Source organism: Gymnoscopelus microlampas (assembly GCF_963454915.1).
Source record: "Gymnoscopelus microlampas genome assembly, chromosome: 18".
Lineage (NCBI taxonomy): Eukaryota > Metazoa > Chordata > Actinopteri > Myctophiformes > Myctophidae > Gymnoscopelus > Gymnoscopelus microlampas.
Genome location: NC_139955.1, coordinates 48,264,828 through 48,278,258, shown reverse-complemented (window position 1 = coordinate 48,278,258; position 13,431 = coordinate 48,264,828). Strand labels below are relative to the sequence as shown.

The 13,431-nt window shown below is 41.0% G+C and overlaps 1 protein-coding gene across 2 annotated transcripts in view; it reads left to right on the top strand.

Annotated features, from left to right (window-relative positions):
• The window catches only part of LOC311033809 (dedicator of cytokinesis protein 11-like), an 84,882-nt gene that overhangs the window by 63,070 nt on the left and 8,381 nt on the right, over positions 1-13,431 (top strand). For both annotated transcript variants that reach the window (XM_084041477.1, XM_084041478.1), the window contains exons 40-44: positions 845-1,060; positions 2,078-2,135; positions 2,790-2,908; positions 9,476-9,598; positions 9,689-9,808. In XM_084041477.1, coding sequence (XP_083897603.1) covers positions 845-1,060; positions 2,078-2,135; positions 2,790-2,908; positions 9,476-9,598; positions 9,689-9,808 — 636 coding nt within the window. The remainder of the gene's footprint in view (positions 1-844; positions 1,061-2,077; positions 2,136-2,789; positions 2,909-9,475; positions 9,599-9,688; positions 9,809-13,431) is intronic.

Genomic DNA, 13,431 nt, shown 5'->3' with positions numbered 1-13,431 from the left:
GAGTTGTACCTGTTCAAAGTTGGCATATTTCAATTGAGTGCTACAGCGCCACCCTTTGGCCAATGCTTGTGAGTTTCGGGTTTTCGCCGTTTGGCATAGCCCTCTACCATATTGCCGAATTTCATAAAAAGTGACCACGCGGTTAGGCCAGAACTGGCAAAACCGGCGGAAGAATAATGAACTCTTACAGATGTAATAAGGCTTCGAGCCTATTGGCCTCGAAACCTTAATAATAGTGAAAGCCAAGGAACCCAATAAGGCTTCGAAGCCTGATAGGCTCTCGAAACCTTAATAATAGTGAAAGCCAAGGAACCCAATAAGGCTTCGAAGCCTGATAGGCTCTCGAAACCTTAACTAGAAAAAGTGCTCCTCGGAGCACAGGTCTCCGCCAGGTCAGGTACGTTATTCTGGCCTCCTGGTGGCTCTATAATAGGCCAATGTGAAAAGGGTGCCATTTATTCTTATGTCTTTCACAGCAATCAGACACTGCATTCATGATTTGAGGCATTTTGTTCCAAATATGTGTTTTGCTAAATTAGACCTGCTGATGGCGCTATAACAGGCCAATGTGAAAAGGGTGGCATTTCTTCCTCGGCATAGTGGGAATGTGCGTGTGAAATTTCACGGAAATTGCAAGCTGCGTGCATAGTTTGAGGCATTTTGAGACACACGGACGGACGGACAGGGGGTAAAACATACTCTCTCGCCATGCCTTTCGGCCTGGCGGAGACAATAATTGTGATTGTATGACCTACAGTTCAAGAGCTATAGACCAAAAGGTGAATCTACCTAATCTACGCTAAGCTGTGTGTCATGTCATATGTGTGTGTGTGTGTGCTTGCAGCCCACTGCTTTCCCCGTGGCGGTGGAAGGCCTGACCCAGCGGATCTGCACCGTGCTGAAGGTCAGCACTCAGATGAGGGAGCATGAGAAGGACCCTGAGATGCTGCTGGACCTGGAGTACGGCCTGGCTCGCTCCTACGCCAGCACCCCTCAGCTCAGATGCACCTGGCTGGACAACATGGCCCAGGAACACCTCAAGAACGGAGACATGTCTGAGGTGATGGCAGCTAATCTGTCTGTCTGTCTGTCTGTCTGTCTGTCTGTCTGTCTGCAATGTGTTGTGATCAGCTTTCTGAGTCGACAATTCAGCTCCAAATTCAAGTTCATTGTAACAGGTAACACATTATTGTCACAAGTTTACAGATGTAAAAGATAGGGTGAAATTATCATTTTGGGTGATAAGCTTAGACCTTTTACTTTTTACAGGGGCCAGTTAGAATTTGCAGTACCTTAGTCTCTTGTGCATGTAGCAGCAGATATGAAATATTAATGAAGTGGATGGTCCAACCTGGTATTGAATGAACAGCATTGTAATATTCACTGTACATTTTCATTTCAACATTCTTCCTCCTTATATAATAATAATAATAATAATAATAATACCCAGTGATCATCATTTAGTGATAAATAGAACCATTTGGGGCGGGGGGGGGGGGGGGTAGAGAGAGTGGGGGGTTTTCTTATATTTTTTATTTTTTATTTTTTATTGCACAGTATAAGACATGTGTTCATGCCATGCCATATGCTATCCAAGCATTACTACAGGATAGAACAAAAACAACTCACAGACGTACATTTACAGATAGGTTAAGCACACTTAGTGATTAGACACAGCATCTAGGTTTATTACCATAATGACTCTAATAGACGCGGTCAGCCGGCCGCGGGTGTAATAATAATAAAAAATCAAATTACAGTCCATATTCAATATATTAGTTGAACATTTTGTCAGTTTGTTTGTTTAGTCACATGGCTTATTGATGTATGATGTGTAGCAGAGTAGCCCTGCCTGAAACAGGAAGCCTAATTATTTTTGCTTGGCCAGTGGGTATTCCCCTTTGGCTAGACGTTAGATGTTCTCTTTCCTATGCAGGGTTACATAATGTATGGTGTTAAAGGGAAATATATTGGAGAGAAAGGAGACAATGATTAATAACTTTTTCTTTTACTTGGCCTTGACCTATCTCTTCTGTATTGTCACTGGATCCATCCGTCTTTGTTCTTGTGTCAACAGGCGGCCATGTGTTACGTCCACATCGCTGCTCTGGTGGCTGAATACCTCCACAGGAAAAGTAAGGCTCTCCATACAATCATCCAGACACAGTTACACAGTACAGAATGTTTTTAATTAACTGGACCCATAGTGAACACTGTTTACTTTCACCTCTACTGATGGATTTCATTCAGTATCAGTGTTGTTTGATTGGTTGATTAGTTCTAGGATAGTTCACCCAAAAACACAATAATAATTGGAGAGTTATATTGGCCTGACTGGAAAAAAAACTAACTATGTGCAGTTGGCTTAAAAAAGGCTTTGTGGAATATAATACTTGAATTAGATAAGATAAGATAAGACCCCCGCTGGGGAAATGCAGGCGCCAAAGACAGTACAGCAGTTAAAAACAGATTACAGGACAAGGACAAAACCATACAACAAGGGACAAGACAAAAATGTACAACTAGCCAAAAGGAGAATTCCCCCTTGACTGGGGGAGATATACAGTAGGACATAGCACTGCCGGCTTAAAATAATCAATATAAATACCTTCGGAAATCTCTATGGCAGAGTCTCTGAGTCACTACTGCTACACATCTTAAAAGACGTACAGTAGACAGCATATCCATAACCGGATAGAGAGATTATGTGATCCAGTTTAATGGTTGCCTGTAGATCGTTGAATGACCACACGGTCCCTGATCATTGATGATCATGTCTGCTCTGTCAGAGCTGTTCCCCAGTGGAGTGGAGGCTTTCCTCAAGATAACCTTTAACATCCATGAAGAGGCGGCCATGATGGAAGACACCAAGGAGGACACAGGCATGCAGGACAGTTACTACACTGAGGTACAGTAACATTACAGTTACTACACTGAGGTACAGTAACATTACAGTTACTACACTGAGGTACAGTAACATTACAGTTACTACACTGAGGTACAGTACCATTACAGTTACTACACTGAGGTACAGTAACATTACAGTTACTACACTGAGGTACAGTAACATTACAGTTACTACACTGAGGTACAGTAACATTACAGTTACTACACTGAGGTACAGTAACATTACAGTTAGTACACTGAGGTACAGTAACATTACAGTTACTACACTGAGGTACAGTAACATTACAGTTACTACACTGAGGTACAGTAACATTACAGGACAGTTACTACACTGAGGTACAGTAACATTACAGTTACTACACTGAGGTACAGTAACATTACAGTTACTACACTGAGGTACAGTAACATTACAGGACAGTTACTACACTGAGGTACAGTAACATTACAGTTACTACACTGAGGTACAGTAACATTACAGTTAGTACACTGAGGTACAGTAACATTACAGTTACTACACTGAGGTACAGTAACATTACAGTTACTACACTGAGGTACAGTAACATTACAGTTAGTACACTGAGGTACAGTAACATTACAGGACAGTTACTACACTGAGGTACAGTAACATTACAGTTACTACACTGAGGTACAGTAACATTACAGTTACTACACTGAGGTACAGTAACATTACAGTTAGTACACTGAGGTACAGTAACATTACAGTTAGTACACTGAGGTACAGTAACATTACAGGACAGTTACTACACTGAGGTACAGTAACATTACAGTTACTACACTGAGGTACAGTAACATTACAGTTAGTACACTGAGGTACAGTAACATTACAGTTACTACACTGAGGTACAGTAACATTACAGTTACTACACTGAGGTACAGTAACATTACAGTTAGTACACTGAGGTACAGTAACATTACAGTTAGTACACTGAGGTACAGTAACATTACAGGACAGTTACTACACTGAGGTACAGTAACATTACAGTTACTACACTGAGGTACAGTAACATTACAGTTACTACACTGAGGTACAGTAACATTACAGGACAGTTACTACACTGAGGTACAGTAACATTACAGTTAGTACACTGAGGTACAGTAACATTACAGTTACTACACTGAGGTACAGTAACATTACAGTTACTACACTGAGGTACAGTAACATTACAGTTACTACACTGAGGTACAGTAACATTACAGTTACTACACTGAGGTACAGTAACATTACAGTTACTACACTGAGGTACAGTAACATTACAGTTACTACACTGAGGTACAGTAACATTACAGTTACTACACTGAGGTACAGTAACATTACAGTTACTACACTGAGGTACAGTAACATTACAGTTACTACACTGAGGTACAGTAACATTACAGTTAGTACACTGAGGTACAGTAACATTACAGTTAGTACACTGAGGTACAGTAACATTACAGTTACTACACTGAGGTACAGTAACATTACAGTTACTACACTGAGGTACAGTAACATTACAGTTACTACACTGAGGTACAGTAACATTACAGTTACTACACTGAGGTACAGTAACATTACAGTTACTACACTGAGGTACAGTAACATTACAGTTACTACACTGAGGTACAGTAACATTACAGTTACTACACTGAGGTACAGTAACATTACAGGACAGTTACTACACTGAGGTACAGTAACATTACAGTTACTACACTGAGGTACAGTAACATTACAGGACAGTTACTACACTGAGGTACAGTAACATTACAGTTACTACACTGAGGTACAGTAACATTACAGTTACTACACTGAGGTACAGTAACATTACAGTTACTACACTGAGGTACAGTAACATTACAGTTACTACACTGAGGTACAGTAACATTACAGGACAGTTACTACACTGAGGTACAGTAACATTACAGTTACTACACTGAGGTACAGTAACATTACAGTTAGTACACTGAGGTACAGTAACATTACAGTTACTACACTGAGGTACAGTAACATTACAGTTACTACACTGAGGTACAGTAACATTACAGTTACTACACTGAGGTACAGTAACATTACAGTTACTACACTGAGGTACAGTAACATTACAGTTACTACACTGAGGTACAGTAACATTACAGTTACTACACTGAGGTACAGTAACATTACAGTTACTACACTGAGGTACAGTAACATTACAGTTACTACACTGAGGTACAGTAACATTACAGTTACTACACTGAGTTACAGTAACATTACAGTTAGTACACTGAGGTACAGTAACATTACAGTTACTACACTGAGGTACAGTAACATTACAGTTACTACACTGAGGTACAGTAACATTACAGTTACTACACTGAGGTACAGTAACATTACAGTTACTACACTGAGGTACAGTAACATTACAGTTACTACACTGAGGTACAGTAACATTACAGTTACTACACTGAGGTACAGTAACATTACAGTTACTACACTGAGGTACAGTAACATTACAGTTACTACACTGAGTTACAGTAACATTACAGTTACTACACTGAGGTACAGTAACATTACAGTTACTACACTGAGGTACAGTAACATTACAGTTAGTACACTGAGGTACAGTAACATTACAGTTACTACACTGAGGTACAGTAACATTACAGTTACTACACTGAGGTACAGTAACATTACAGTTAGTACACTGAGGTACAGTAACATTACAGTTACTACACTGAGGTACAGTAACATTACAGTTACTACACTGAGGTACAGTAACATTACAGTTAGTACACTGAGTTACAGTAACATTACAGTTAGTACACTGAGGTACAGTAACATTACAGTTACTACACTGAGGTACAGTAACATTACAGTTACTACACTGAGGTACAGTAACATTACAGTTACTACACTGAGGTACAGTAACATTACAGCTACTACACTGAGGTACAGTAACATTACAGTTAGTACACTGAGGTACAGTAACATTACAGCTACTACACTGAGGTACAGTAACATTACAGTTAGTACACTGAGGTACAGTAACATTACAGTTAGTACACTGAGGTACAGTAACATTACAGTTAGTACACTGAGGTACAGTAACATTACAGTTAGTACACTGAGGTACAGTAACATTACAGTTAGTACACTGAGGTACAGTAACATTACAGTTACTACACTGAGGTACAGTAACATTACAGTTAGTACACTGAGGTACAGTAACATTACAGTTAGTACACTGAGGTACAGTAACATTACAGTTAGTACACTGAGGTACAGTAACATTACAGTTAGTACACTGAGGTACAGTAACATTACAGTTAGTACACTGAGGTACAGTAACATTACAGTTACTACACTGAGGTACAGTAACATTACAGTTACTACACTGAGTTACAGTAACATTACAGTTACTACACTGAGGTACAGTAACATTACAGTTACTACACTGAGGTACAGTAACATTACAGTTACTACACTGAGGTACAGTAACATTACAGTTACTACACTGAGGTACAGTAACATTACAGTTAGTACACTGAGTTACAGTAACATTACAGTTAGTACACTGAGGTACAGTAACATTACAGTTACTACACTGAGGTACAGTAACATTACAGTTACTACACTGAGGTACAGTAACATTACAGTTACTACACTGAGGTACAGTAACATTACAGTTACTACACTGAGGTACAGTAACATTACAGCTACTACACTGAGGTACAGTAACATTACAGCTAGTACACTGAGGTACAGTAACATTACAGTTAGTACACTGAGGTACAGTAACATTACAGTTACTACACTGAGGTACAGTAACATTACAGTTACTACACTGAGGTACAGTAACATTACAGTTAGTACACTGAGGTACAGTAACATTACAGTTAGTACACTGAGGTACAGTAACATTACAGTTAGTACACTGAGGTACAGTAACATTACAGTTAGTACACTGAGGTACAGTAACATTACAGTTAGTACACTGAGGTACAGTAACATTACAGTTACTACACTGAGTTACAGTAACATTACAGTTACTACACTGAGGTACAGTAACATTACAGTTACTACACTGAGGTACAGTAACATTACAGTTAGTACACTGAGGTACAGTAACATTACAGTTAGTACACTGAGGTACAGTAACATTACAGTTAGTACACTGAGGTACAGTAACATTACAGTTACTACACTGAGGTACAGTAACATTACAGTTACTACACTGAGGTACAGTAACATTACAGTTAGTACACTGAGGTACAGTAACATTACAGTTACTACACTGAGGTACAGTAACATTACAGTTAGTACACTGAGGTACAGTAACATTACAGTTACTACACTGAGGTACAGTAACATTACAGTTAGTACACTGAGGTACAGTAACATTACAGTTAGTACACTGAGGTACAGTAACATTACAGTTACTACACTGAGGTACAGTAACATTACAGCTACTACACTGAGGTACAGTAACATTACAGTTACTACACTGAGGTACAGTAACATTACAGTTACTACACTGAGGTACAGTAACATTACAGTTACTACACTGAGGTACAGTAACATTACAGTTACTACACTGAGGTACAGTAACATTACAGTTACTACACTGAGGTACAGTAACATTACAGTTAGTACACTGAGGTACAGTAACATTACAGTTAGTACACTGAGGTACAGTAACATTACAGTTACTACACTGAGGTACAGTAACAGGACAGTTACTACACTGAGGTACAGTAACATTACAGTTAGTACACTGAGGTACAGTAACATTACAGGACAGTTACTACACTGAGGTACAGTAACATTACAGTTACTACACTGAGGTACAGTAACATTACAGTTAGTACACTGAGGTACAGTAACATTACAGTAATAATATCACGGTTACCTTTTACAGTTTATCTGTCCAGATGCCGGTAGTTGAAGAGACATAATCCATTCATCTCCATTCTAAGATTGTGTGTTAATTTTCCTCTGACGGGGGCACACATTTAACCAAATGGACCTGTTCCATTTGTACAGTGTAGGCTGCAGAAAGAAAACTGTTATTGGTGCACCGCAAAATCTGAATATTCAGTAGGAAGGATGCAATTACCCGTTTTGTGGGGTTTAAAGGAAAAGTAATATAACAAGTAGGCCTGTCACCTACTAAGGATTTCTATAGTCGAATCTGATTGGCCAAATGTTGCCTATAGTCGACTAATGCAAAAAAAAAAAAAAAATAATGCAAACGTTTTTTTTTTGTTGCCATGATTGATTGTCAAGAAGATTGTCAGTCGACTCACATTCCACTCGACTGATTAGTCGACTATTCGAATAATCGAGGGCAGGCCTAATAACAAGTAATGTAACTAGTTACTGTTGGCAGGGAGTAATAAGTAAAGTTATATTACTTTGGAAAAGAGTAACGAGTAATATATTAGTGAATATTGTCATTATGATTGAGGATGTCATATAATCCCATGAGGGATGGGCCACCAGGTTAGCCTGGTAAACCCTCCCTCCGGAAATCTCATTTCAATTCGATTTCAGAAAGGAGTCTGGTCTGAAACGCCTTTCTGCAATAATCGCTGTGGGCTGGAGTTGGGCGGGAGTAATACCGTTGACTGACAACCCCTTCAACCAATGATCGTTTTTCCCCTTCAGCCAATGAGCAGTTCAATTTGACGAGCTCCAGACTATGTGACGCAACGGGACTTTTGGGACGGCCATGCCGAAAATAGGTTGCCTTATTGGGATACATGCGTGTCACTCCCCGCCCCTGCCGGTTCTCTAAATTTATATTTTTAAATAGGCTCTGTCATGATTAATTGACCACATATATGAAGTTAAACAACTAAATTCTATCCAAACGATATCTTATAAGTAAATTCCGTGCCTCAAAAAAGAAGTTTGAAAGCGTTATAAAACTGAAAGTAAGAAGTGAAGGCACTCGCACAAACAACAATGGCTGCCGTTCGTCTTTTTTCGGCGGCTCTCAGGCCGCACTCGGGTTCATTCGGGCTCACTCGAACTCGCCACCTGATTGGCCAACTGTCGCTGTCAATCACAGAACAATGAGCGACGACGCTGATAGGCTCGTCGGCTCGGCGAGCAGAGCGATTATTGGAGAAAGGCGTTTCAGACCAGACTCCTTTCTGAAATCGAATTGAAATGAGATTTCCGGAGGGAGGGTTTACCAGGCTACCACCAGGTGGCATGATGCTAAAATAAAACCATTCATTCATTCATATTCCCTGCTTTTGAGTAATGAGTCCAACACTGCTGAGGTAAAGCATGTCAGATAGAATGGACCTCATGTCCATTCAGTAGCTGGGAAAGAATCCAAGTCCTTTTAAATATGTTTGAAGCAGTTGTTATGCACACGGAGGTGTCCTGTGGTATCTCGCCTCTAATGCAACATACCGTGCTGAAATTTTCCAAAGTGTAACGTATACAGTAAATGTGTTACAGTGGCTTCTGGGGAAGTGTAAAGTGATAGTCTAACTTCTAATTTGATCTGTGAGAGGTTCAGTTTACATGTATAACCCTGCACAGCTTTATGATCCTTTAAAATGCCACTGTTTTCAGGAGGTCCTGGTCAAATATCTGGAGTGGTGTGTGGAGGCTCTGGTCAAAGCCGAACGCTATGAGCTCGTCACCCACATCGCCAGTCTCCTCATCCCCATGTATGATAAGCGCCACTTGTTCAAGGTACAGTACGCGGTAGCTGTGTGCCCCACACTGCTACTATTACACATGACATGAAAACCCTAATCTCTTACATGTTCTTTGTCTCTGCAGAAACTGCGGGATCTGCATGGTGAGCTGCAGGAGGCATACACAAAGGTCATTAAATTTATGCAGCCACGGTTGAACTCGAGGCTGCTGGGGACTTACTACAGAGTGGCTTTCTATGGAAAGGTGATTATAAAAAACATATACAGTAATATGTAAAAAATAAAATGTATCATTATTATTTATTATTAACACTGCATCAAAACAGATATATCTATGACATATAGTTACCTCTTGTTTTTACTGCTCTTTTACTGCGGTGTCTTTTAACTGTGTATATATTCATTTGTCGTCTTGTCTGTACTCTGTACTGACCTGAGAAAAATGTATTTCCCTAGTGCATAATGAAGGACATCTAATCTAAACTGATCTATTCTAATCTCATCTGATCAAGTCTTAAAATGGTACATGGTAAATGGGGCATTTATATAGCGCTTTTATCCAAAGCGCTTTACATAGATTGTGCATTACATTCACACATTCACACACACATTCACACACACATTCACACACACATTCATACACACATTCATACACCGATGGAGGAGGAAACCATGCAAGGCACCAACCTGCTCATCGGGAGCAATTAGGGGTTCAGTGTCTTGCTCAAGGACACTTCCACACTAACTCTGGGGGGGGCCCCCCAGCCCGGGATCGAACTGGGAACCTTGCCGTTTCCAGTTCACTCTACCCGGCCACTGCCCCTGAGCCACTGCTGCCCAGTCTTATGCCATGCATCTCTTTATTGTACTTTGTAAATTATCCCGCCACTCAGCACCAGTCGTGGCAGTTTCCTGCCGTGTGGTGATGGACAGTGTTCCCAGAGGGATATAACATTATGTTCTTTTTAGGACGGCTCAAGCGAAGCGAGCCGTCCTCTATGGAGAGAGATGAAAGGCAAGTGAGGTATGTGGGAGTTAACCTCTCGAGCTATATAAAGAGAGGAGGTGGCTTAGGCGAAAAAGGGGCGTAACGGGGCGTGATTTGGTCAGGGACTCTCTGTTTGTGGGAAAAAGGGGGCGGTCTTGCTAAAAAAGGGTCTGGAACGCGTCGTCATTGCTTCGTTGCCACCGATTGGTTGCTGCAACTTGGCTTCATGCAGGGCGACGCCCCCTCTTTGCTCCAAACACCGATTGGTTGCTGGCTTCATGCAGGGAGACGCCCCCTCTCACGCCCCCTCTCAGGTCTGAACATGCCCCCTCTCACATCTGAACATGTTTGCACCGCCGCCATTGTTCCAACACCAGTGTCCACGCAGCCTAAAGCCCCGCCCTCCCCTCTACACACTGAGTTCTTCATGCAGTATCACTCTGCAGAGAGGCATCAGAATTTTGTATTAAATTATAGAATGCACCAAAACATTAATAAGTGTCGACTTGAATCTATTTAAGCCACAATAAAGCCCCGCTTTTATTTTTGATATTTTTTTGGGGTTTATTTCGCATAGTTTTAGATGATTTTCCGTGCACATTTCTTCATTTAAGCATCGCGAGCTGCGAACGGCCTTTTTGCATGTAGTTGAAGCGCAAGGGGGGGAGAGAGTCGCAGATAGACAGCTGGAGAGTCGAATAACCTCCTCTTCAAATAACCAGATTTATTTACCAAAGTAGCCTATGTAGGCGACCTACATGTTTATGTTTTAGCTTAGACACGGGTAGCCTACAATAGTTGGTAGATGATTGGTTTCTTTTAGGAGCGCTTTGTGATGCACCGTGCAGTTAAATCCGCGGTGTCAATAAATTCCACTGCCCGCTCTTTGATGAGTCCTCCATCCTCCATGAATCGAATACAAACTGCAACTAGTTCCCGTTTGGAAAGCGGGAAATCTTTATACGCGAGTAGGCCTATTGCAAAATATTGTCCAATGTCCACTGAGTTCAGCCTTTATTTTACCAAGCAGGACTGATGCTGCAGCCTGAAGCAGCTTGTCCTGAAAGTGGTTTAGGCGGTCGATCGCGGTGGCTACCGTTCGTTTAGGCGTCCTCGCGTCGATGAGTTTGCTCTGGACAAACTTTTTTTTTTTACGCTGGTGCCATTGCTGCCTCTCTGCTGTCTCAACAATCAAAAATGAAGAGAACGAGGCCAGGACATGTGTGTGCTGTTTATATTGTGCGCTTATGTCATGACGTAGAAAACCGGTTCTGTGAATGAGGGACACAGACAGACACATTTCACACTCGAGTGTGAAATGGGATTCTGAGAATACACATTGGCTCAATTGCTCAAAAGACCCAACATCCTCCAGACACGCAGGACGTAGAGAGAATGGATGTGTATTACGTTATTTGTCAGCCTTAAGTATAGGGGCGATATTCATAGTAAATACACAAAAAGCTGTCTGGCGGAAGGAAGGCACAGTGGCCCTCATTTATCAACGCGGTGCAGCCCGAATAATGAACGTACGGCGATATCACCGCACCTTTCGGCATTTATCAATATATCCTGACGTGGCCTTCATCCTACTTTACGCTGAGATCTCACGTCTGGTCGAGACCAGTTGTTGACGTTGCCTGCGCCCGTTTATTCCATTCTAGACCTGCGGAGCAGACGGTCTGACAGGCATCTGGACACATATATTCACTCCAAAATGTATATCTACACTAATAAATAATCCCTGTGAAAATATAACATTTTATAAAGTAATTTAAACAAACTGCTTTAACAGTCACTCGGTTAAGCTTGCAGATCTGCATGGCTGCGTTGGCTATTTGAAAATAGCAGATCTACAAGCTCACAACAGGTCCCATTGCGACGCGTTGTGAGCTTGTGGATCTGCTATTTTCAGCGCAGCAGCGATTCTGCGAGATAATTTTCGGGAGCCCCGACATTCTTTTCATGGACAGTGAGGACTTACAGTAGCTTGTCCTATGTTATGGAGTTATGTCATATAGAGAGTTATGTAGGCTACACAACCTGGCTGGGTTAAGGATATAAACCCGACGCTCCAATATTAACGTGGCGGCACGGAATCACTGCATTCCGCCCGAGTCTCAAAATGCACAATTTGTGAGCGCCATCATGTTCACACATTACAACAACAATAAGGCTCAAACCCATTCAGGGACATTAATCACTTATACAAAATGTTTTGCATCAATGAAGTCAATAACATGCTATTCAATCTGTCGCATCATACACATGGACATAGTAAATGCATCTGTATGTTTACACATTGAAATGTGAAAACATAGTGGAGCACAATAGCATAAGTGTAATGTCACCTTAAACATGTAGGCTAGCTTTGTTGTTTTATAGCAATAGTATATAAATGCATTTCCTGTCATCAAACCTATGTATTCCTTTTTACGTTACTGTATGTGTTGTTTAGCATAGGACAACCACAATATTCAGGTCAGCTGTTTGTAACATCGCATCCGGGGTACTACAGCCAACGTCATTGTCAAGACAACATAGAGAGTGTGTGAATGGCCCCTGCTGGACGGGCTGCTTTCCCAGTTAGCAGTACTTCATAACGTCACTATATCACACAGGTTTATAGACCTTTAGTTATGAATTGCATTGCAAACTGACGTGATTCAAATATAAATGAAATGGCATGGTGGAAAGAAGTGATCGAATGTTTTACTTAAGTAAAAGTATCAATACTGCAATGTACAAGTACTGCATGATGAGAAAGGATTCGGAGATAATAATGTGCTTCAGCAAAACTATTAGTATTTAAATGGGCTTACAGTACCCAAAGTACAAAAATGTTTGCAAATAGCAGATGTGGAGCTGACAACGCAACT